Genomic DNA, 26,310 nt, shown 5'->3' with positions numbered 1-26,310 from the left:
GACAGGAGACAGCATGGCAGAGCACCATCATGACAGTGAAACAGCAGTGACAACCGTTCAGAGCGTGGGCCAGTGGTGCTGGCCTCACCCCCCCTCCCCTGCCCCGCTCCCAGCAACCAGCGCCAAGGACCGGGCACAGTGTCGGGAAGGTGAGGCCAGCAGTATTGGCCTAACCTCCCCCACCCCACTCCCATCAAGCAATGCCGAGGATGAGAAGCAGGGGTGGAGCCAGACACAGACAGACACAGAGCCACCAGGCCCTGACAAATGCCAGCGAGAGAGAGGAGTAGGAGGGGGTGGGAGGTCACAGTGGTGGCGCCCTGCCACTGCTGCGCCCCAACAACAGCCCTGAAGGCAGGGGGGGAGGAAATTGGGCCCAGCCCCAAAGCAGTAGGGGCAAGGGTGATGGGAGTGGGCCCATTCACCCCCTCTCCCGACTGGATGAGAAAAGTGGGGGTGGGGCCAAAAACAGGACTCCATCTCCACCCACCATGACAGCAGGGAGCATGCCACTCCCACCGGGCCCCGACAAAAACACCTCACCACCACCTGGCCCTGCCAAAACCTGGGAGGGAGGGGATCAGGGAGGGGAGGGAGGTGGAAGCTGGCCAGGCAGACCCGGAGTGTGGAGGTGGGGGGAGTGGGGCTGGACCCAGAATGCAGGGGTGGGGGGGAACGGGCCAGGACCAGAAGCGGTGGGGAAGGGGGAAACAGGCCCGGACTGTGGGGAGGGGGGAGCAGCACCAGACCCAAAACACAGTGGGGAGGTGGGGCCGGACATGGGCCACTGTCCACCCCTCCCCCCGTCATTCTTGACAGGCAATTGGCTAGTAATCAAATATTAATCATTGACCAAATGTTTTAATATTTCCACCCTTTTGTTTGTTTAATGTGGGAGCAAGGTTACCCCATGTAAAATAAACTAACTGGAGACCCTGAACACAAAACTGCCTGGCCTTGATAAGGAAGCTGGGTGACTGGTATACCCCTTAATAAACTATGTCATATCCTAAATCAGATCTAACTGGTATAAAGCCATAAAAAAAAAATAAGCGACTTTTATCTCACTACTTCTGAACTAAAAAAGAATGAACTGTATTTCAAAGCTTTTCCATCCAAACCATGAAGTTGATCCAATAAAAAATGCCACCACCAAAATCTTTGTTTCTTGCATTTTTCCTGGGCCATCCCAGCCAGTTGCACAGCTAAGGCAGGGTAACTGAGGCAGTTGCCCCAGGCACTGACTTACTCAGGGTGGAATAAGAACAGCTGCTGCTACAGCTGCATGATTGTGCCAAAGGCGGCAAAGCTATCAGGAAGTTGCTGGTTTTGTATATGGTAGCAGCCTCAGGTACCTGGCCATGGTGTTATGCCACTGATCACAGATACAACATCACTAAAACACTATCACAGTCTTCTGACTTGTCTTTCTCATGTCTTCTAAACTCTTCTCACCTCTAACATTCTCTCACCTATACATTTCTTTTGCTTCCTCTTCTCTTACACAAACTCAGGTCAAGCAGATGCAAATACATGCTATATTATAACATAAACAGTTTAAAGCTTACTATAAGTCTAATTTTCAAGGTTTCTCTTTCACTCCTATGTCAGTCTGATTTCAATGCTTCAGTTGAAGCGATGAAGTTTGACCAAACATTGACACAATGCTAAAAGAATATATCATCTACTATACATACTTGCAATTAAAATGCTAGAATGCAAATCAAGTGAAAAACCTTTTGCTCTACACACATTAATCTCTGACTTTGTTACTATTGCTCTGAAATGTAGCCTTACCTCATTTGACCCTCAGTAACTCCACAAGTAATTATACTCCTACTCATTTCCTGACCCAATACCATAGATAAAGATTATTAACATTAAAGCTTTGATTTAATAACATAGTACATAATTTTCATTTTTCTTTTTCCAATAGGGAGGAAGCACATTTCTTCTTGCTTCCAGCAACAATAATTCCTGCAATTCCTCATGAAGACCAAATTCTTCCTGTAACTCCAGTAAAATCAATTGAGTTCCACCAGGGATGAACTTGCCCCTGAAATATCACTAAAAAACTTAGAATCATATCAAATTATGAAGCGCTATTTTTAAGACATAAAGCAAAATAAAAGTTATTTATAATTCAGTAATTATCCATCCCTTATTACCTTCTCCTGATAACTGCTCAGGCAAGTTTGGAAGTTTAGGAAGTAGCTCTAATAACCAGTCACAAGCTGGTGATCACACATAACCTTCCACCACAAAGCAGGATTGAAAATGTAATGTAATCTAAGGACTTAAATCACCATTCATAAATTAGTATTTAAAAAAAAATCCTCCATCTTATTTTACACCAGGGACGGACAATTATTTGGGCTGGAGAGCCACTTAAGGAGTTTCAGTGAGCTGTTGTGGGCTGTGGGGAGAGGGGTAGATGCTGGCCCAACCCGATGTGGCGGGGAGGGGCTGCTGATCCAGTTCAGTATGGCAGGTAGTACTGACCCAGGCCAGCATGTCAGGGAGTTTGCTGACACAGCCTGGTGGGGGGGCTGCCAAACTGGCCCAACGTGGTGGGGGGACAATTGGTCCTATCTGATTCTGGGCTGTCCACCTCACACCCACTGCCAGGGTGTCTCATGGGGTCTCAATGGAGACTGGCCCAGGACCTTCACAGGCAAGGCATGCTCAGCTGGGGAGACTGGATAGGGCTGCAGGTAGATGGAGAGCAGTATCTGGGAACAGAATGGTTGGGGGGGCAGGACCAGGGTCACAGGGCAGTGACAGTATGGGGCTGGGGCCCAGGGCAGAGTCATAATCCACTCCACGCATGTGCCTGTAACAGGAGCCAGTTCTGCAGGCAAGGATGTGCAGGAAGTAGATTGCACCTCTGCCCCAGGTCCTGGCCCCACACTGTCACTACCCTGTGATCCTGGCCCCAACCTAAGCCCAGTACCTGCCTGCCCACTCATCCTGCTCCTAGACACCACTCCCCATATGACTGTGGCCCCATCCCATCCCCCTTGCTGAGTACGCCCTACCCCCAGGGATCCCAGGACAGTCTCGATGGAGATCCCACCTGCCCACCATTTCCATCCAGTGCCCACAGTGGTGCATGTTGGGCAGACTGGCAGCAGCAGCTGGGCAGAGTGAGCCACCACCAAAGGGGCTGCTGGGAAGCCCAGTCCAGCTGCCACACTGCTCTTGCCCTGCCATGCACCCAGGGGCAGTGGGACCACCCACATGCATCACAGTCTAAGCTGCCTCCCGCACCTGGGCCAGATGGGGATAGGGGACTGACCATGGTTCTGGATAAAATCCCTTGGCGGGCCAGATCCAGCCTGTGGGACATATTTTGCCCACCCTTTTTTTATACTATCTTTCTGAGCACATGTATTCTTCAAATGTTCAACTAATGGCCAGACTGTAAACAACCATTCCAATAACAGAGGTTACTAACATAAAAATGACAATTTAATCAGCAACAGGAGGCCACACAAACATGACCTCCCAGGCCCAGCTATAAATTCTACCTATGTTTCTTTGGATGGAAGCTTTTATCTATTTTACTGATGCTTTCAAGTCTATTGCCCTTGAGAGATATGGTAATGTATCCAACAATAATACAGACTTACTTGACTATTCACCAGTGGTATGCCAGCAAATGAAAGATACAGAAACATGGTAAATATTATTGATGTTCACAAATACCAATGTAATATTACTCTGAATTAGGTTCTTCAAGAAATATGATGAATACATTTGAAATAAATATGGTATCTTGTGTCCCACTGACCAAAAACTAATTACTATATAAGCAACAAGAGTATAATCTAGAAATTTTGTCTGGTTTCTTTTCCAGGTTGTGAAAAGGATACGTTGATTGATATTCTAACACAGCGTTGCAATGCACAAAGACTTATGATTGCAGAGGCTTACAGAAACATGTATGGAAGGGTATGTATTTGAACTTTTTTGTACTTGTAACTGTGCTATACATACTGGTGTTTTCTTCAGGTCATGTTCTGAAACTAAATTTCAGTCATACAAATGTATTGCCACAGGATGGACACTGCACAAACTGGGACGCAATCATTTCATTCATAGAACAATTAATACAACTAATGATTTTATATCATCATTTGCCACCCATATGGTAGTAGAATTTAACCACCCTTGTTTAGACATAAAGAACAAAGAATGAAGTAAGATGAAAAGTTTATTTTCCCATTGTTCATTCACTTTGTTCCTCAATAACATTGCACACAGTTTTAGGAATTATTTCTGTTTCTTTCTCTGCCATTGACCCAAACCACTCAAATACAATTTTTGTGCTGTATCATATTTTTAAGGTAGTCTTTGGAAGCATGCAAATACAAAGCAGTATGGCCCATTGTATAAAGTATCAGGTTTGATCTTACAGCCATGGGCAACTGGTTCCTCTTGAGTCGGGGGGGCACATGACCCACAACGACCAGTCAGTGATCGGAGGGAGGATCCCCTCGTGGCCGATCGCATAGATGGAGGGGTTCTCCCATGGCTAATCTCACTCACCAAAAAGTGGCTGCAGCACTTCGGGAGAGGCCGTGGGACTTCCAGAAGTGGCTGCAGCCATTTCTGCTGGCAGTCCCACTCCCTGGCCAGTGCTCATGCACCACCTGGGAGCATGGCTGCTTCACTTGGTGGCCCTGCTCCCTGGCCAGTGCTCACAGGGGGGGGGCACCAGCACTCCTGTCTGCCACCCCTGCCCATCGCCTAAGTGGTGAATGCAACCATCAGGGGATGCACCAGCACTCTCAGGGGTGCACATACACCCCCATGCACTCCCTACAAGTCACCACTGCTTACAGCTGCCGTATATTCTGTTGCGTCCATTCTGCCACTGACTAATTTTGTGATGTCCAGGCATTTCACTTAAGCTGCTTGTGCCTCAAGTCACTATCTGTATTCTGGAAATAATCACTATCTGAAAAAGGTATGAGGATGATTAATTATTCCATGTACAGTGCTACAGAATTTGAGACATATCAAAGTTCTCACTTTCAGAAATGATGTGGCCATCACCAGTTTCTACACTGTCATATGAGTTTTCTTTTCATGTATGAGAGCCAGAAGCTTGGTAGCTTAGAATACTGGCCAAATAAATACTATATTTACTCACATATCACATGCACCTTTTAAACCCAAATCGGCCTCCATTACATAATTAGGGTCTTAAACTAGGGGGACTAATGCTGTAGGCAGAATAGAAGTACCCTGCTATAATTCCTGCTCCATATTGCAGCAGCAGTAGTATTGCCATTCAGGCATCTGAAAGAATGAGTTAACGTACTGGCTCATTGTTCTTCACTCCACAGACATTAATTATTGTCTCTCCTTTTTAGAAGTCTTGGTTTTCCACTAATCAGGCTAACCTTTCTTAGGGCTATTTTCCTGCCCACTAATTGCTTTTCATCTCTCTTCTCCTATTTCACTGCCCTAGAAATTCTTTAACTCTTTTCAAAATCATAGATCCACCCATGCAAACCAGTATTCAGCAACAGCTAGTGTTTCAGGCCATATATAGATGAAACGAGGGGCATGTGTGCAAGACCCTTTAAAATGGGTGAAATATTTTTGCAATGCTTTAATGGTGTCAGTGTTTGCACGCCTCAGCGGCATACTGCACATTAATTCCAGCCACTGTAGGAAATTTGGCAGTGTAATGCACCTTCAATGACTTGGGGCACAGCAAACTAAAACTCCTCTGAGGAGTTTTAGTTTGCTGCCCCTACAGCCATGGCGTGATGCACCGGGCTCTGTGCAGCTCCGCGGCTCTAGAGGAAGCCCTGCAGGCAGCCTAGCAGCAGCCTGGGAAAGCAGACTCTGCCCAAGACAAGTAGTGAGCCTAATTTTTTTTTTTTTCCCCTGGAGCCTGCCTGTCTGAGCTGCGTGGGGGCCTGATGCTTCCCTCCATGGCTGCAGTGCCCCCTGGGACTGCCCAAGCTGAGTGCCTGAGGGCAGGTGGTGCTTGGGGGGTGGGCTGCCACTGCTGCAAAGAGAAGCACCAGCCCCCCGCCCCTCTCCACAACCCAAGGACTGCTCTGCCCACCGGCAGCTCACCCTCCCCTTCCCACCGGAGAAGCAGGTAAGTCAGCAGGGTGTGTGAATGACACAGGGGTTTAATCAGCCCTAAATTGAAGCAGTGTTTTTTAAAACCCACCGCTTCAATTTAGGGCCCCTGTTTCATCTACACACACCCTCAGCTTTTAGTTAAGAAGGAAAGGGAAAGTGGCTCAGCAGAAGATTAGACTCTGTCCCTGCTATAGACAGCCATATCTCTCAAAACAAATATTTTTTTTCTTTATTTTGCCTTTCCAAAAACAAGGTGCATATCTTATTTGAGATCATGCTATATGCACAAAAATAAAGCACTAATTTTACAATCCATTTATTTTTAGAAAAATCATATAGAGAGAGAGAGAGAGAGAAAGAAAGAGAGAGAGAGAGAGAGAATCTGAGCAATCCCTCAGAGTCAAGAATGATTGCTTTCTATGACAGCTGATCCAGGATTGACAGACTGTTGCAATTCAGGCACATGTTTCCATACTGGGTGGGTAGCTCTGGAATTTTTATTCGGTCTGCAACACATTGTTTCTGCCACTTCCACTTTTCCATCTTCTGTTGTCATCATAAGGTTTCAAAGTACTGAGATCCTTGCAGAAATCTCTCCCTCTATTTGGGGCAGTCCTGGCCGATAGTCTCCCATGAATTGATGTCAATGTTACATTTTTTCAAATTGGCCTTGAGAACATCGTTGAAGCAGTTTCTCTGCCCTCCTCTTGAGTGTATGCCTTGACTGAGCTGGGAGAATAAAATTTGCTTCAGGAGTCTTGAGTCAGATATCTGCATGATGTGGTTGGCCCAGTGAAGCTGATGTTGGATGATTATCACTTTGATGTCCATGTTCTTTGCTTGCAAGAGGATGCTAATGTTGCTGTGTCTGTCTTCTGACTGGATTCAATGGAACTTCCTCAGGCAGCATTGATGGTACTTCTGCAGTGACTTCAGGTGTCTCAAGTAGATGTTGACTACATCTCAGCTCTGCACAGTAAACTGGAGTTCATGTCTGCTTGATAAACCATGAGTCTGGTTTTGGATCTGATGTTGCAATCTTCAAACACCCATTTCCTCAGGTGTCTGAAGGTTGCACTTGCACTTTTAAGGTGATGTTGGATTTCTTTATTGATGACAGCCTTCTGCAAGAGATGGGTTCTGAGGTATAGGAAATATTCAGTGTTCTCCTGGCTAAACTGGACACTGGGACTGCTCATTAAGAGCTTGTTGATGGAGGACCTTAGTCTTCTGAATGTTAAGCATCAGTCCCATTTTGTTGTATGCCTCAGTAAAGACTTCAGTGATTGCCTGAAGTTCTGCTTACATGTTAGCACACACTACAGCATCATCAGTGTAATGGAGCTCAATGATTGAGGTTGGGGTAGTTTTGGTTTTGGCTCAAAGTCAGCTGAGATTAAACAGTTTCCCGTCCATTCAGTAGTTTAGCTCTACTGACTGGAAGCTTGTTGGTGGTCAGATGTAGCATCTCAGTAAGGAATATCAATATGTTGGAATGATGACAGCCTTGCTTCAGGATCTGTGATAGATCGGTTACTGCTCACATACCATCCTGGAGCAGGCAAAGAACAGTGATGAATTTAAATGGGCATCCATACTTCAGAAGGATCCTCCACAGAGCTTCTTGGTTGATAGAGTCAAAGGTTTTCATGAGGTCAAATAAGGCCATGTAGAAAGATGTATATTGTTCCTAGCATTTTTCCTGCAGCTGGTAAGCAGTGAAGATCATATCAATTGTGCCCCTTGATGCCTTAAACCTACACTAGGATTACAGGAGGAACTCTTCAGCAAGTGGAAGGAGAGGGTTCAAGGGGTTTCTCACAGTGATCTTTTCTGTGGTGGACAGCAAGGTGATCCCTCTGTAATTTCTACCATTGGATTTGTCTCCCTTCTTTAAGATTGTCATGATCATGATATCCTTGAGGTCATCTGGGATTTCCTCCTCATTCTAGATCCTTAAGATGAAGGCATGGAGCTGTGATGTGAGCTCCCCTCCCCATTGCTTGAAGATTTCAGTGGGGATTCCATCAGCTCCAGATGCCTTGTCATTCTTCATCTGCTTAATAGCTTTCCTCACCTCATCAAGTTTTAGAGGGATTCCAAGATCATTTTTTACTGGATGTTGTGGGATGGAGTTGAGAACACTCTTGATTGAGAAGGTCTTCAAAATGTTCCTTCAGAATGTCTCCTTCAAAATGTTCAACAGTCTTGATTGAGAAGGTCTTCAAAATGTTCCTTCCAACAGGTGTTGATGGTTCCTTTTTCCTTGGGCAGGTCTTCTCCATCCTTAGGTCTGAAGGGGGTTGGCCCCTGAGTGCTCAGACCATAGATGGTTTGGTGGCACTGAAAAAACCATGTCATGGATGTCAGCGAGATGTTGAATCACCTTCAGCTTGTCTTCCCACTATCTAATCTTCATATCACAGGTCCTCCTTTGGACCTCTGCCTTGGCTTGTTGGTGATTCAATTTCTCTTGCTAGGAGCTGATGTCATTCTGCCAAGTACAAAAGGCCTTGTGTTTGCAGTCAATTAACTCTTGGATCTCCCAGTCATTCTCACCGAACCAGTCTTGATGTTTCCTGGTAGAAAATCCAAGTCTCTTCACAGGCGCTGGATTGGTGGATTTGAAGGCTCTGCCAACATCCTCCCAAGGTTATTGATTAGAATTCACCAGCTTTTCATTAAGGCACTGGTGAAAGAGGTGTCACATGATTAGGTCCTTGAGTCCTTTGATGTTGATCTTTCATTGGCATTGCTTCTGCTGCAGCCATCATTTGGGAGCCAGTTGGAGTGACATAATCGAGTGGATGAGTCGGTGATTGGTCCAGCATTTGTTAGCTCATAGTATTCCTCTACCACAGGAACAATAGCAGTCTATGTAAAAAGGAAGGCAAAGTCTCCTAGTGATTGCACACTGAACTATATACCTGGGTTCAATTTCCAGCTCTGCTGCTGGCTAACTGGACAAATCACTTAACTGTCTGTACCTCAATTTTCCTCTCTTGACATTTATTTAGGCTACAAAACCCACCTATATTCCCAGAGTTTGGAGGAATGAGGGTTGGTATTTAGAAAAATAAAGCAGTACTCTTTGGTCTTGATTTTAATATTCAGTTGGTTATTTTCCAGTTTGTGGGGAATGAGAGGTAGCTATTTTTGTTAGCATTATTGTATTTTTTAAAAGGTCATAAATACAGAGCCTCGGATAGATATATTTTGTGTTATTTCCAAAAACAAATAATGTTAACTGAGCCATAGCTAATCTCACCTTTTTGTGTTTTTGTTATTCTAGTGAATAACACTGAATCAGTATGCATATAAGTGGTATTACCTGAACTATTAAGTGGATCCCATTACCATATTATGTAGGCACCTCATAATTGCAATGTATGTAGGAGGTAGAGAAGTGCTATAGCTTAGGCTGCTGGTTGGAAATGTTTGCCAGGAGTCTATAACAATGGTTTTCAATCTGTGGTCCATGGACTGCTGGGGATCTACACACTGTGTCTAAAGGGTCTGTGGTCCATGGACCGCTGGGGATCTACACACTGTGTCTAAAGGGTCTGTGAAAGATGCCCATGATCATTCAAAAGTATGTGAATACACAAGCTTACAATTCAAGGGGGTCTGCATCTGCATTCAAATTTTCCAAAGGGGTCTGTACCTCCATTCAAAAAATTTTAGAGGTACTCAATGAAAAAAGTTTGAAAACCACTGGTCTAGAATGAAGCTTTAACTCATAACACTGGTTTTGGCACTTTGCTGCAGCTCTAACTTAAAACTACCAATATATTTTGGAATAAATCAACAAATTAAGAGAGAGAGATTGTTTATCTAAAATTAGACTGCCAAAAGTTATAGCTTTTATTAAGCTACACAAAGTTTCCTCATTTCAGGAGTACATGAAATCCACAGAAGCAAGTCTATATTCCTGTACACTATTTCTACCTTGTTTTCATCAAATGCTCCCTGCCTTTTCTCTGAAATTATACCTGAAATTAGTTTGATCACTTTAACAACAAAGCATTTAAACATTCATAAGTTTGATCATCAATTGCTGTACCTCTTAGGTCTATATTTCAGTAATCACATGTCCAGAAAAAAATGAGAGTTGGTTTTCAGGGACAGAGTGTATGTAATATGGTTTGAGATATTTCATAATATTGAGGAATAATTATTCTCATGTCTACTTAATTGAACAGTTTGGATTTTCTTTTTAAACTCTGCAGTAAACAATACATAAAAGAAAAATTCCCCTAAGACAGCAACCTCTACAGGAAGTTTAAACCGAGTTTGACAGTGAAAGCATATTATGATGTTGCCCACAGCCATTATTTGTTCAGCAACTCTGAGCCCGCAAAGGTTGGGGAATATAGTCCTAAAGAAAGTTTGGTTTAAATATATCCTCCTTTTCCCATCTACTGGTGACAGCTTTTTTGGACCTGCCAAATCAATGGCTGCAGCTTTCATGGTCTGGGTTAACTAAAAATGTAAAAGGGAATCTAAGCTTTCATTTTTAAAGAAATGCTTTAGCCCTTTTTCAATATAAATCACTTACTGGTGTTTAAAAGGATCAAGTAACTAGACCCCATTTTTGCAGTAACACGAATTAATTATTTTCAGCACCCCCCACCATGCTTAATAGTAGACTTAATACAGAGAGTTAATGTTCTTTGTTCAAATCAGGCCACTATATAGACTTAATATGAAGAGTTATGCTCTCTGTTCAAATCATTTTTAATGTAGTAGCCACTTTCCTTGCAGTAGGAAACCATTTATTTTAGCATTGATATGAATTAAAAAGGCAAAATGGGACAAATTAAATGCAAAAACTGATAAAAGAAAAAGTAAATCCTGAGTTGGCTGATTAATATATACTTTCTAAGTTTGCACTATAATTCAGAGAGATGCACATGCTTTGAGATTCCTCCTTTTAATTAGCCTTTAAGGATTCCGCATAGCAGAGACAATTAGAAAATGTTAATAATGACAACTTACAGTTGTCTTTTCTTATTTTTCGCTACTTCTTTCCATTTACCCTGGTCCTGATTGCAGGGGGTAATTTTTAATTAGTCTCCATTTGTATTATTAATCCATTTTTCCCCCAAGCATGCTGTCAGCAGTGAAAAGTCTTAATGAATTAATTTCTATTCCACGTGTGATTTAGTGGCTGTCAAAAGTATCTAATGTGCATTCAGTGAAGATTACATATTGTTTCTTCATCATAAACTTCTTGTTTTAATTTTTATGTCTCTCTCCTCATTGCTGCTCTGCCCACTAAGTTAATTATATTCAGATATCCTGTGGTTACTTTTGATTATTCATCTGAGAGAGAGGCTTTTGTATTAATTGTGTTGTTATTTCATTTATACTATTTCACCATTCGCTGGTTGTTCTCTGGGTAGTAAAAGTATACTTTCCCAATACACAAAGAAGTACTTATGACAAGGTGCATTGGAACAAATGTCCTTTCTTTCATTTTAATTTAACCCACCCAAAGCAAAGTTTGGGATTCAAAGATGATAGCTGTTGGGAAAACTGGATAGTTCTTGGAACTGGAACCCAGCCAGTCACTCGGTCAAATCTCAGCTCCAATCTCAAACAAATCTGTTGTCTACTAGTGGTGTATAGGAAACAACTTTATAGATGTCCACCTAATAAAAATACTATTTCCACAACAAGCATGTTTTTGTGGAATGGGATAGTGTATGGGATAGTTTTGGGAAGGTTGCAGGGTTACTCTATGTTTGGTTAATTCAGCATGTTCCACAAATACCAAACACATTTAAATCTTATGAACACTACTTGCCAATAACTTGAGACATATGTATTTTCAAGCCCTATTAAATATGGAGGATTCATTCATTTTATGGACAATGAAAAATGCTGAAAAAAACACTAGTTTGTAACAGGTTCTTACTTTTAGAATAATCCAAAATGGTATGTGCACTGCTCAAATGATAATCAGACATTTATATTCTTAAAACATGTGTTGTATATTTTTTAATGTTTTGATTTCTAATTGCTCATTTATTAAAGACAAACACAATTATTGAGACTGCAAATTATTTAACTTTCCTATTCTATAGATCTCAAAAGGCATTTGAAAAAGTGCTTAGCTTGAATTTTCAAAACTCACATTAAATGCAATCAAACATGGGAGATTTCAGCCTCAGATTTCAGCCTTACACGTCCATTAATGCACTTTTCCTAATGTGCATTAAATTTAGTACCTCCAATGTGAAGTACTAAATTAATACACATTAAGCTGCCCTAATACATAATAATTGAAAGCACATGCTTTTTTAGTGACAATGTGCAGTAGCAAACTTTACTGTGCATTAGTGTATTTCCAGTTTTTTACATGATGCTTTAATGCACAGTAAAATTGGCTACTGCGCATTAAAGCGCATATGTAAAAACACCCAGAAGGTATATCTTTCCCGAAAGATACAAGCCTGTGAACATAAGGTTATGATTAAGTCCCTGCATAATCTTAATTAGTAAATCCTATATGGTGCTTACTATGCTTCATAAGTCAAAAAACAAATTCCATTATAATAAATTATACTCCCCTATATTCCTTTATAAGTTTATGAAAAAAATCTTCCCTTGGGACTAAAATATTCCATGCTTGGTCTCTGCCACCAGATAAGCTTTTTGTTATTTTATCCAATTTAAGAAAAAATATTCATGCAGAATTATAAAAGGTCCACTTTATTTTCGTAGAAATAAAGGTGAAAAGAATGTTGATTAATTCCAAAATAGTAGTAGCAGCATTAAACCTGGCACATAAATAGCTCTCACTGAAGAATACAAGTTTTAGTCTACAGTGAGGAGGGTGGACAACAGGCTGAGAGACCACTCCCAGAGAGTAGTAATCAGTGGGGTGGCCTTGTCCTGGAGGGCTGTCTCCAGCGGTGTCCCCCAGAGATTGGTGCTTGGAACCATGCTATTCAATATATTCATTAACGACTTCGACGAGGGGTGGAAAGTGCAATGATTAAGTTTGCAGACAATACCAAGCTGTGAGAAAATATGGGCACACCAGAGGATAGGGCAAAGATCCAGAATGACCTTGACAGACTGGCTTTATGAGCAGAATGAAATCAGACGAGGTTTAACAGGGAGAAGTGTAAGGTCCTTCACCTGGGTAGGAAGAACCCCCACCACAAATAAACAGTGGGCAGTGGTCCACTGGCTAGCACAGCATCTGACCGAGACCTGATGGTCACAATCGACTGGAAGATGAATATGAGTCAACAGTATAATGAGGCTGCCAAAAGACCAAATATAGCTCTGGTGTGCATCAGTCATTGTGTGGCGAATAGCTCCAAGGAGATACTCCTCCCTCTCTTTTCAGCACTGGTGAGGCCTCAGCTTTACTGTGCCCAGTTCTGGGCACTGCACTTCAAGAAGAGTGTGAATAAGCTTGAGAGGGTACAAAGAAGGCCTACTTGTTTGGTTAAGGGCATGGAGGATAGGCCCTATGAGGAGAGACTCCAGGAACTGGAGTCTAGCTGGGGTCATCTAGACCCAGCACTCTTTCCTGCCTATGCAGGGGGTCGGACTCAATGATCTATTGAGGTCCCTTCTGACCCTAACATCTATGAATCTATGAATCTATGAACTGAGCCTGTTCAGCCTGAGGAAGAGAAGGCTGAGAAGTGATTTGATAGATGCCTACAAGTACGTCAGGGGAGAGCATCAAGAACTAGGAGAGTAACCATCCAGGAGGGCACCTCAAGGGAGGATGAGGACCAATGGGCATAAAACTAATAGAGGGTAAATTCAGGTTGGATATAAGGAAAAACTTCTTCTCTATAAGGGTCACCGGAGTCTGGAGCACACTCCCAGCAGAGGTGATGCAGTCACCCTCTTTGGAGGTATTCAAGATGAGGCTGGACAGGACCTTGTAGAGTTCATCTGAGCCTAATAACTTCCTGCCCATGGCAGGGGACCGGACGTGATGATCTTACAGGTCCCTTCCAGTTCTATGCTTCTATGATTCTGAGTTTGAAAAGCTGATTTGAAAATAGCAAAGATACTAGTGTTGAGATTCAAGACTGAACATGCCTCTAGGAAATGTTGAGTTATAAGCTTTTTATATAGCTCAAGTTCAGACCCATCTCTCATGAACATGAAGGGTCACCAACCAGCTGAAATTCTGTGAATTGTAATTGTATATACCTTGCATCAGTAAAATTATTTTTAATTTAAATAATAATAATAAAAGATGCCTATATAGGACAATAGGTGCCCTAATCTATAATCAGTACTACAAAATCCCACCAGCACTAACAGGAACTTCACTTGCCAGCTACCTACAAAAGTCCTGTTTAGCACTTCATCTTTTGAGCAACACACTCCCCACTCCCACCAAAAAGCCAACTGAACAAGTATCTGCAACATAACTTTCAAAAAAAAAAGAAAAAAAAGAAAAGAAAAGAAGCCAATACACATGAAATACAAAATGTTTTGAGTTTTTCTATTTGGGAAAAGCTGATAATTTATCTTTAAAAGAACATTGCATTCCTAAAGAAAATCATATAAAGCATGCAAAGCAGCGGCATGTAGTTTCCACAGTGGAAGGCTATCAGCTGAGGTTTTTCCCCAAAAAACATGTGATCCTTTCTAAAATAATTTCTCCCCTTCAGTATTTTGTGTGTCTGAGCATTGTAAACATCAGCTGGGGAGACGTGTACATTTACAGCAGCTGTCTCCGACCTTTTTAAGCACAAGATCTCTTTTTCAGTTAAAGTGCAACCCAGGGTCTACCCCAAAGAAAATGTAGAATTACCAGTTTATATTTATATTTATGTTGTATAAAGCTGAGATCAAGTGCTTAATATACGTAATTGTACATTTTCCCTACTTACCGTGTGTTAGTGTGACACTTGTGACTGCACATCATGCCATCTGCCAGTGTCTTGAAGTTCCGGTTGTAGTTTGAAACAGCTAGTCAGATGCAGTCCTGCAGATGGGCCAAGGCAGAGCCGCAATCTATACCCTGAACTCTCCAGGCAGGGGCACGCAGGCAAGGGATTATGGCTCTGCCCCAGCTCTTTGCAGCGGTGACAGCCTTGTCTGGAGCAGAGGCAAAGCCACAATCCCCTGCCTGTGCACCCCTGCCCAGAGCATGCAGGCTACAGACTGTGTCTTTGCCCTGGCTCTGGAGCAAGCTGCCTGCATCCCAGGTTCCCAGTGGCTCCAGAGCAGCCCCCTGCCATGCACACTGCCAGCGCAGCTCAGGCTGGTCTCCATGGCAACCCCAGCCTGAGCTTTCCCACACAGGTTTGCCTATGGTCTCCATGCAGACTGGCCCAAGCCATGAGGGCAGGGGCTGCTGGGAAATGGAGTCCGACTACCAGCTGGATCAGCCATTTTGCCCACTCCTGTTTTCTGCCTAACTTTATCTTGGAAAAAAAAAAGGAGAGGGGGGACTGTAGGGTTCCCATATTTTATAGGCCACGGAATGGGGTGGGCCACCTGGGCCATGGCCTGACCAACTTTTAGCACATTATATAACCTACAAATATGCAATTGTCATTCCAGTTAAAACTGTAGAGATATTTTTTTAACTGCATAGCTAGCTAAATTAACATGCTAAAAGTTGGCGGGGCCATGGCCCGGATGGCCCACCCCATTCCATGGCCTATGCCATATTTCCAGTACCAAGAATGAGGACATCTGTAGCTGGGAGGAGGGAGATGGGGGTGGAGGGACAGTGATATGCCTGTGCCCTACCTCTACCCCTCACTCCGAAGCCCCTCCCTCCCAGTGCTGCCAGTGCCCCTCACTCCTGACCTGCAGCCCCCTGCCCCTCCCCAGCCCTGCCAATGCCCCTTATTCCCGCCCCACAGCCCCTGCCCCTACCCCCCAGCCTAGCCAGTGTCCCTCACTCCTGACCCATAGCTCCCTGCCCCCCCAGCACTGCCAATGCCCGTCACTCCCAACCCACGGCCCCTGTCTCCCCCAGCCCTGCTGTCCATGCAGCGTGTGCACACACAGACACACAATTTGTGTCTCTTACCTGGGAGCAGTTGCTGGGGCCTGCATGCAGACCACATAACCCCTGACAGCCAATCACCTTCCTCTCTATTCCAAGCCCCAAGCAGCCATCCCAGGAAAGCAGAGGCAAAGCAAAAACCCAGGCATTTGCTCACATTTAAAAAACCCACCTGGACATGGGAACAGGGTGCTAAAAATGAAGGTATGTCCAGGAAAACCCAGACGTATGATAACCCTAGGACTGAGACTGAAATTGCCTGTCAGAGGCTCCACAATCGACCGATCAATCATGATCTACCAGTTGGTGACTACTGATCTTCAGTGTACACATAAGTCTTATTAGTCTTAATAGGATGCAGGTGCAGGCACCCAAGAGAAAACAGACCATCAAATATTGAAGAAATACTGTGATAAATGCAAAAGGGTAAACTCATCAATGGAAAACCATTCAAAAAATAGTCAAGGTAAAGTGCTGGTGAGGAATGACAAACACTTCTCTGATACTGCTCCTCACCTAGAATAGCTTTTTTGCCATTCAAAGGCCACATACAGGCACATTTTTAATGGGAGAATCATCACTCTTCCACTAGGAACTACAAGAGTACAAGCTTTAAATCAATTTCTTCAAGGGGAAACATGCCCCTATGAGACAAAGATCTTTCAGGTATCAGTCTGGAAGACGGCCCTTGCAACAGAAATTTTCTCACAAAAATGAATGTTTGCATGCTTTCCTCCCACTCTGGTCCAGGAGGGTGAGGGGAGTTGAGGGCAATGCTCCCTGCCTCTTCCACAGATTGGGAACTGTCTGCTTTGAGGAATGAGCTGGAGGCTCTGCCTCACTGCTCCCCTCTTCTCCCACTTCTGCACATCTCTGACTTTAAAATTGCCACATATGCAGCCCATTTGAGCTGCACATGTGAATTAAAAGCCACAGGGCTGCCCACTGACAGGCTGCCCACATCCCAGGGGGAACTGATGGGCTCTCCTAAGACCAGTGTAGCCCTAGGGAGCCACCCTCTTAGAGCTCTGTGGCTGGACAGCATGGTTTTATAGCCATTTTAATAACGTACCACAAATAATTTTCCTTACCAGTGTAAGACTTTTCCATTTAGCAAACACTGGATTTTTCACTTGTCTGATCTTTTTGTTTGCTTTCCTATGTGTGGAGTCATCTTACTCATATCATTAACAAATAACATAGTCTTTCTGGATGTTAGCAAGGCCTTCGACACTGTCTCTCACCCCATTCTCATTAAAAAATTAGGCGACTGTGGCGTCAATGCACACACAGTCAGATGGGTCGCAAATTGGCTGGAAGGTCGCATCCAGAGAGTGGTGGTAGATGATTCTTTTTTGACCTGGAGGGATGTGGGCAGTGGGGTTCCCCAGGGCTCAGTCCTCAGGCCCGCACTGTTCAACATCTTCATCAACGACTTGGACGAGGGGGTGAAAAGCACCTTGTTCAAATTTGCAGATGACACTAAGATGTGGGGAGAAGTGGGCACACTAGAGAAGAGGAACAGGCTTCAACTAGATCTGGACAGGTTACAGGGGTGGGCTGGTAAGAATAGGATGGGTTTCAATACTGACATGTGCAAGGTGCTGCACCTGGGGAGGAAGAACCAGCAGCATACCTACAGGCTGGGGAACTCCCTTCTCATCAGGACATAGGCAGAAAAGGATCTTGGTGTCATTATTGATTCCAAGATGAATATGGACTGCCAATGTGGGGACGCGGTCAGGAAGGCTAACCACACCTTGTCATGCATCCACAGATGCATCATAAGCAGGTCCAAGAAGGTGATCCTCCCCCTCTATGCAACATTGGTCAGGCTGCAGTTGGAGTACTGCGTCCAGTTCTGGGCACCGCACTTCAGGAGGCATGTGCACAATGTCGAGAAGGTCCAGAGGAGGGCCACTCACATGATCAGGGGGCAGCAAGGCAGGCCCTATGAGTGGAGGCTATGGGACCTGAACCTGTTCAGCCTCCACAAGAGAAGGCTGAGAGAGGACCAGCAGGCTATGGGAGAGTCCCTGTTCCCCCCAAGCACTACTGGGAGTAATGAGGAATAACGGCCTTAAGTTGACTGAGAGTAGATTCAGGCTAGACATCAGGAAGCACTACTTCACAGTCAGGGTGGCTAGGATCTGGAACCAGCTTCCAAGGGAAGTGGTGCTCACTCCTACCCTGGGGGTATTCAAAAGGAGGCTAGATAATCACCTAGCTGGGGTCGTTTGAACCCAGCATTCTTTCCTGCCATGGCCAGGGGTTGGACTCGATGATCTGCTCAGGTCCCTTCTGACCCTACCAACTATGAAACTATGAAACAAGGTATGTACAGTTTTAAGACAAAATTTGTATTACATATAAACACAATTCAAACTGGAGAACTCCTCTCTTTAATTTTGTCCCCTGTGACCATACACCACTACACCCTTTTTGGCTGCAGTGCACTGCTTATAGTCTTCAAACAAAAATAATTGCTCATTTTCTTTTGATTATTGGAATGATTATGATTTCTACATACCTCCTGATTACTGCAATAATCCTGCTTATATTTCTTTTCAAGGATTTGATAACGGACCTGAAAGAGAATCTTTCTGAACACTTTAAAGAAGTTATGGTTGGCTTGATGTACCCGCCTGCATCCTATGATGCCCATGAGCTCTGGCATGCCATGAAGGTGCTTGTCTAATTCAAACTTACTTAGGCTCTAAGACTAACACCACCAACTCACATCTGTTTAACTTATGTTTACACATAAGTGAATGATAAGCTGTTGGAAAGGCATTTTTTAATATACTGGGATATAAATATGAAGAGTTTTATCATTTATGTCTATGCTAAAGGTAATCTAAATTATGGTTTAGCTTTACAAAATATAGCAGAAATTTAACACATGAAGTACAATCAAATAACTGAAGAAAATAAAATATTTATACAGTAAAATTTAAGATCTTGATATCACAAGCCACACATGAGTAGGCCCTTAGAAGACTGTTCATGAGACTAAACAAGTGTACAAACACTACCATTACTCTTTTGTAAAATAATGACTAGCCCCTCAAATTTAACTGAATTCCCATTTTCAAGAAAAGAACCCCTTTTACTTTACTGAAAAAGCCTTGACAGAAAGTAAAATAAGTGACCACATTTTTTAATTTCTTAAACACCTGATACCAAAGAGCATTTAGAGCTATTGATGTATTTTTAAAATGATGGGCTGTAATAATCTCCTCACTTGCAAACCATGAGCAGCATCAGAGGTGCTGTTTTTATTATCACTAGTGACAGGTTTGGCAAATCCAGAAATTGTCTGCATTTGGATCAAATTTGTGCTTTCTTGTACTTCTGCATCTTGATCTTGGAGTTGATAGGGAATTCACATGCTTAAAATAATATAGCACATGCAGAGGCTTTCACACCACTGGCACCTTGGTGACATACTTTTCCTGTGTTTGAACTGCAAAGTAATCACTGACAATAAAGAGACCTGTATGTGTATATATATATATAGTATACGCAGCCTGAATTATCTGAACTCAAACATGTGAAATGAAGTCAAAGCCCTAAGGGAAAATACAAGACTGCATTGGAATGTGGAAGTACTTTGTGAACATCAAATACTTCCACAAACATTACAAATCAAAAAAAGCTACCAAATAAGTCCAAAAGAGAGGCTGAAAGTGGTGTTAAACTCCATTTCACATTATTTAAACCAGTGATTCTCCACCAGGATGCCATGAGATCCTTTTAAGGATGCTGTGGGGTGCTATGCAATATTAGCACTGTTAGGTATGTAAAAATCTATGCATGAATCACAAGATAAACTCAAGAGATTTCAAATAGGAGTCCATAGCATTAAAAACATTTCTGACTTGTTCAGGTCGTGGAGTTCTTTGAAACAGATAAACTGCTCTGTTATTTTTCTGTAGTAGAAAATGAGTGAAAGCAAAGAGCTGGCATTTTCTGAGGGGTGCCTTCAGTCTAAAAATGGATGTGTTGAGTCTAAAAAGATTAAGCACCATTGGTCTAAACCCTTAGTATCAGTACAGACTACATGCTTGATGTTTGCATTTGTTTCCTTACCAGCTCCTTAAATGCCTGCCAGGGCTTCATTTATCACTAAAGGTGAAATTCATCCCAGTGCATTTTCCTTCGTGGCTGGACACAGCCTGACTCACCATACTGCCTTAATAATGGGGATATTGAAATTAAAATGAAAATTATGAATGCATGTGCTTGCAAAATTGACTTACACTACAGAATTTGCTAGCATAGCTCTGTAGGCTGGGGAATGAAAAGAGCACCCTCTGCTAGCTGACATAGTTATACCAACAAAACCCCAGTTGTAAGGAAAGCTCTTCTGGCAGATGGAGGCTTCCACCCACTCAGCTTCTGTTGTTCATGAAGCTGACATAACTAGAATTCACGGAAAAAAACCTCTTTCCACCATCATATGCTACATCTCTACTAGGAGACGCTGTTGACATAGGTATGCCAGCATAACTATAACAGCAGACACTTCATAATGTCCACAAATCCCTTGAAAGGAGGGAAATCAGTACCTCCATTCACAGAAAAATCACTCAGAAAAACAGTCTCTTTTAATAAAAACTAGCATTTTTCACTACTCTTGATAGATGTACTACATTGAATTGAGTAGCATTATTTCTACTAGTAATGTCTCACCTTGTTTGTTTCTCTTCCTGGCAGGGGGCAGGCACAGAAGAAAACTGTCTAATTGATATATTAGCCTCAAGATCAAATATGGAGATCTTCCAGATGAAAGAGGCCTACTCAATGCGTAATTTTTTTTCTTTTTTTGAAAGTACATAACAGCAAGGGAGAATTTGGACTAATTGTGCTCTGGACACAACAGCGTGACTGTGACTTCAAAAGATGAGATCTGAAAGATAAATATTTTCCCTCCTTTCTTGTTGCTTCATGAAAATTGTGCCAAAGACTCTGAAGCTAAAAGGAGAAATCAATTTTAAAATATTCATCATTATTTTTAGACACTGAGCATTGCCTGACACATTTGAAATTCTTCACAGCCAGCAACTGCTATTTTTTTTTTATATATATGTCTATAAGAAAAGTAGACTTTTGGGGGCTGCTTAATAACTATCTCACAGGTTTTACACTAATTAGCATTTTAGGCATGCTCCTATAGATGTACTACTCAGGTAAAACACCCACTGAAGGCTCTTGCCAGGGCTTCAGGACTTCAGGCCAGTTCTTCAAGGGTATTTAAATTCCCTTGCCTGAGGATGCAGACAGGAACCATGTTAAATTCGCAAAAGTGCCTAAGCAGGTTAGTGAATTAGTGAAACTGCTTTAGCAGTTTTGAAAATCCCATAGGGTACCTATTTACATTTTTAAGCACATAAATATCTTTGAAGTCCCACCCAATGTGATCTGTAAGTTACTATCCTAATGATGTTGAAAAATTGACAAAGGTCAACACATTGCATGTAATTTTTCCCTATTTATTCATCCCTATTTCTGAATCGCAGTCAACATTTTCTAGAGCATATTTAAGTGTAGTACTAATTGGAAATTTAATTCAAGCTTGTTTTCACCATAGAGTACAATAGTGATCTTCAGCAAGATATTTATTCGGAGACTTCAGGCCATTTCAGAGACACGCTTATGAACCTTGCACAGGTACTGTACAAACCAAAAATAATTTTTATACTTCTAAAGAAATACAGAACCAATTTCTGATAATGTTCAGCAATCCTCAAACCTTAAGCTGACTATTCTATGCTAAAATGTATTTTCTGAAGAAGAGGGCAAAAAGCAAAAGTGGAAAAGATTTGAATTTGAATTTTGTTACCTTTGGCTTTCTACTGTAGCCAAAGGTCAAATAAGTATTTTCATAGATTTCATAGATAGATTTCATAGATAGATTTCATAGATTTCTGGAGTTGGAAGGGAAATGGTAGATCATCAGGTCTGACCCCCTGCTCCAGAAAGGAAAGAGTGCTGGGGTTAGGTAACCCCAGCCAGATGCCTACCCAATCTCCTCTTGAACATTTTATTTTATTGAATAAGTCTCAGGAAAATGTACTGCTGATCCTGTGCTCATTCCACTGCTTGTCCAAAAGGGCCTATTTTTATGTCCAAATGCTCTTTTATTTCACAAGCTCCATTTTTTCTTCCTTAATGGAGTACACAGTCTATGCAACAGTTTGTACTTCATAGAAAAGAGGTAAAAATCTGATCTGACTGTACAAAATTATTAAACACATCTTTATGTCCTGTCTGAAAAAATCATATTCTTTGTGCTGAAAATACATGAAAAATAGCATGCAGTCTATACTGTGATAGTCTGTTAGGCCAGAGAAGTATCAATATTATATACACCCTGCCTGATACTGCAAAGCAGGTGACCTTGCTTATGAGATACCAAACGTTCTCATTCTAATTGAAGTTATTACACAGAAGGCAGTACCTCAGAGCTGGTGCTCTTGTCTTTTCAAGATCAAACTTTAAAAGACAATGCCGTAAGCCAAGGTGCAGAGAACACATGAGGATAGTGAGTAGTAATATCTGAACAACCAGTGCAAAGAATAAATGAGGGTAGTGAGTAGTGATATCTGGACAACCAGAGAAAAAAGGTACCTTTACAGCAGTACCAATTTACTTTGTATTAATTTGGTATTATTACAGCTTAAATTTAAAAACATTTAAACATTTAAAAACATTTAAAAGCCTGAAAAGTCTGAACTAGGGGCTTTCTACTGAGTGGTTTAAAAGCAACAGATGCACTGTCGGAAATGAATATATTCCTACCTTTGTTTTTTACAAGCAGTCACACAAATGACTGTTGGCATATGGAAATACAGAATGTTGCAGCCACAGTGGTTAGGAGCACATTTTTGTGGGATCACCTACAGCTGAAAATGTGACTCTATTTGCATTACATTTTTTTACATTAAAAAAAAAATTGGGTTTCAAAGTCAAGCAGCCGAAAGTTATGAAATACTAGAATTAAGGATACTGTGCAATTTTAATTTAACTCTCTTAGGCATTGGCTTGGTACATCTTTAATTGCATGATCATATACACATTTTTCCACCTGATCTCTGCTTCACTGGGGGTGAACGAGCAAGCAAATCCTTCGGGATGGATTTACTCTAGAGCAAACCCACCCTAGTTAGGTATCTATACATTCAAGGAAGCAAGAGCAGATTTGCTGCTCACGGCAGCAATCTGCTCCCATCCCCACTGGCCCTGCACTGGCTCGCTGTAGTAGCTAGGGAGAGAGCTCTAGACTCCCCCTGGGTGCTAGTCCAGGGGCTGGCAGGGAGCATGGGGCCAGGAGACAGCTGTCTCCTGGCGGGGGCTGGGAGATTGCTCCCTGCCCCAGGGAACTGCCTGCTTCTGGGTAAGGCTCCACCACTGAAGCCCGGGTGGGGACAATGTCCGCCTGCCCCAGCGGCAAGGAGCTTCTAGCCCACACTCCGTGATTGTGGACCAGGGGCTGGGAGCTCCCTGCTGCTGGAGCAGGGAAACAAAGGGAGTCCACACTGGCAGCAGGTAGCTCCCAGGGTCAGGAAGCAGTCCCCTGCTGCCCAGCTAACCAATGTGCTCCCAGTTGGCTGTCTACATGTGCTGTACTGTGCAGTAAATACTCCCAAGTAAATTTGCTACTTGTATTTACAGGAAGCAAATTTACTTGCGATTAGAGCAAATTACTGTGCAGTAAGCATATAGATGGTGATGCTAACTGTGCAGTAATTTGCTCTAATCTTGAGTAAAGAGTCTGGTGTAGATGCACCCATTGTGTACCCAGAAAAAAGAGGGGGGAGGGGTTTTATTCAATATTTCTTTTTACCCTGGTCACTCATTGAGTGGTTCTAGGAAATAATTATTACACAGCAGCCTAGCCAGGGTCACCTTTGAAAATATTAGGTGATGTGATTTCCCCTGAAAAAGCACCCCCATCAGATTTCAAGCACCTCGCTGCAAAGCTTAAAAGATGCTAGAGTTTCCCCTTGAAATGGCTGCAACATTTTATAAGATGGGCAAAGAAACTAATCTCATTTTCTTTTTTAAATCACCTATTTTAGCAGGAGCTTTCCCAAAAAATTCAGCCAGAGGCAGACCCCCACAATAGAAAATATCAGCCTAAATCATTAAATTTTGGCAACTTTTTAAGTAATGAAAATAAAGGCTTTAAATGGAATGTGTCAGGAAACCTTGGCCAGATATAGACATTACACTTTTACCAGTATAAGTGATCAGAAACCAGTCTATACCTACAACAGAAAGAAGTTCGTCACACAAAACCAGTCTATGCCCATAACAGAGCAGAAGTTTGGTGCACACAGACTGACTTAAAAATGGTAGAACCCAGTTTAAGATTTGCACCCCTCACCAAAGGGTGAATGTGTGTTTTATTTACTACCAATCTATCCTATGCCACTTACAGAAAACCATGTAACTTAAATCAATTCTGCCTTGGGCTTTTTCAATGTCTGTATCTTGCCCTTAACTAGAAGCATCAGCTAGCTGAGAACTGCTATGTCAGCCAGCTATAGCAACTTTCTTGTCCAACCTACAGTACGTTTTTAACACATTTTAGATATTTTTAAACATATCAGGAAGAATTATACTTCCCTTTGTGCAGCTAAATGGAGGTACCCTAGCCACAGAAGTGGTACTTTTGCCATTGCACACAGTTAGCCATTCTATTACCCCTTGTAATTGTGCATTGCTACCCTCTTTTTCAGGTGAGGTGCAGTCCTTATGGTCCCCACACAAACCAGGTCTCTGTTTTTCAGTTTCCCAACCTGATTCACCTTAGTGTTAACTCAAGGAGTGAGTCACTGGCTGGGCCTTGCTTGCAGGGAAACAGAACCACTCACAGCCACAATTTCTTTGGGTTTCTTTAAGTGTGGCCTCCTATTTCTTCTTAATAGCCAGCTCACCTCTTACAATATTTTTACTTGGAACCTTTTCTTAGTCCTTCCAGTAAGCTTTCACTAGGACCACCCTTCCTTCCAGCCTACTTGGTCTTAGTCTAGTTTATCTCCACTCTTGCCTTTTCTCCAAGCCTAGTAACAGTGTCCGCATCTTAGGCTCAGCCATCTCCTGCAGGAACTGAGTGGAGCAGAGCTCCTCTCTATTCTAGAAACACTTCTGCCCTTTTCTGTGGGGACCTTTTCTTATATTCCCACAAGAGAGGATCATCCCAGTCTATTGTCTATCTCTGTAAGTAGAGTATGTAGTTTAGGCTATCCACTGGTCATGTATCTACATGACTATGTAGATACATACCTGAGCCTAAGTCCTGTAAAGAAAAGTAGGGGTAGAGCTGGATTCTAGGCTACCCTTGCCAAGAGAGGTTTTATACCTGCACTATGCAGCAAAATCAATGAGACACAGATTCAAACCCCATTTTGCCAAGAGGGGCCTAGAACCCAGGTTTTGAGTTTCCTGTCCAAGTGCCCTAATCATTTAGCTACTGGGTTTAAAATATGACTCCAATGCAGGTACACATGCAAGCTGGCCATGCATATGTAGCTGCCTATGCTCAGTCTTAGCAGGCATGCTTAAATCTACATACTGCAGAGGTAATGCAAACACAACCTGTGCATAAGTAGCAAAAACACCACTTTCACCACTTGGTGTAAAAGGGAGATCCGTCCCTTTAAGAGGTCAGTCCTGTTGAGATACTAGTTGCAGGGCATTGGGATAATGAGGAGTGACCCACTGGGAGCTTATAACCCCAGGGGAGAGAACACAAGGAGAAGCAAACTGTGGGCTGAACTGCTTGTTGCACCCAGGGGAGGGGGTTGGGACATACCAGGCTGCTATGCTGTGGCCAAAGCCAAAGAGTGTCCCTTCCCAGTGTCCGGGACAGGACAGCAGCATTTTGTTTTGTTTGTTTAAAGGACAGTGTTTTATTTGGATGGACTGGCTGATGAGCTCTTCAGAGAGGAAAACCTGCCTGCAGAAACTAGCAGGCTAGGCTACCTGCTTATAAATGGCTAGAAAACTGCTGCTAGACCCACAATGGGAAACACAACTTTGCCCACTGAATTCTGTGTTATTTTTAATAAGTTATTTTACAAGTATAGGATAGCATAGTACCTGCTCTGAAGAACTTTCCATCTAATATAGTCTTAATGATTAAGGACCTGATTCAGCACATTTCCTAAACATTTTCCCAA

General features: G+C 42.7%; 1 protein-coding gene across 1 annotated transcript in view; it reads left to right on the top strand.

The window, feature by feature from the left end:
- ANXA10 (annexin A10) overlaps positions 1 to 26,310 on the top strand; it is a 64,135-nt gene that overhangs the window by 22,346 nt on the left and 15,479 nt on the right. Inside the window, exons 3-6 of the mRNA XM_019481414.2 lie at positions 3,860 to 3,954; positions 18,693 to 18,806; positions 20,840 to 20,930; positions 21,714 to 21,793. Coding sequence (XP_019336959.1) covers positions 3,860 to 3,954; positions 18,693 to 18,806; positions 20,840 to 20,930; positions 21,714 to 21,793 — 380 coding nt within the window. The remainder of the gene's footprint in view (positions 1 to 3,859; positions 3,955 to 18,692; positions 18,807 to 20,839; positions 20,931 to 21,713; positions 21,794 to 26,310) is intronic.

Source organism: Alligator mississippiensis, chromosome 2 (assembly GCF_030867095.1).
Source record: "Alligator mississippiensis isolate rAllMis1 chromosome 2, rAllMis1, whole genome shotgun sequence".
NCBI lineage: Eukaryota > Metazoa > Chordata > Crocodylia > Alligatoridae > Alligator > Alligator mississippiensis.
This window is presented reverse-complemented; position numbering and strand designations above follow the sequence as displayed.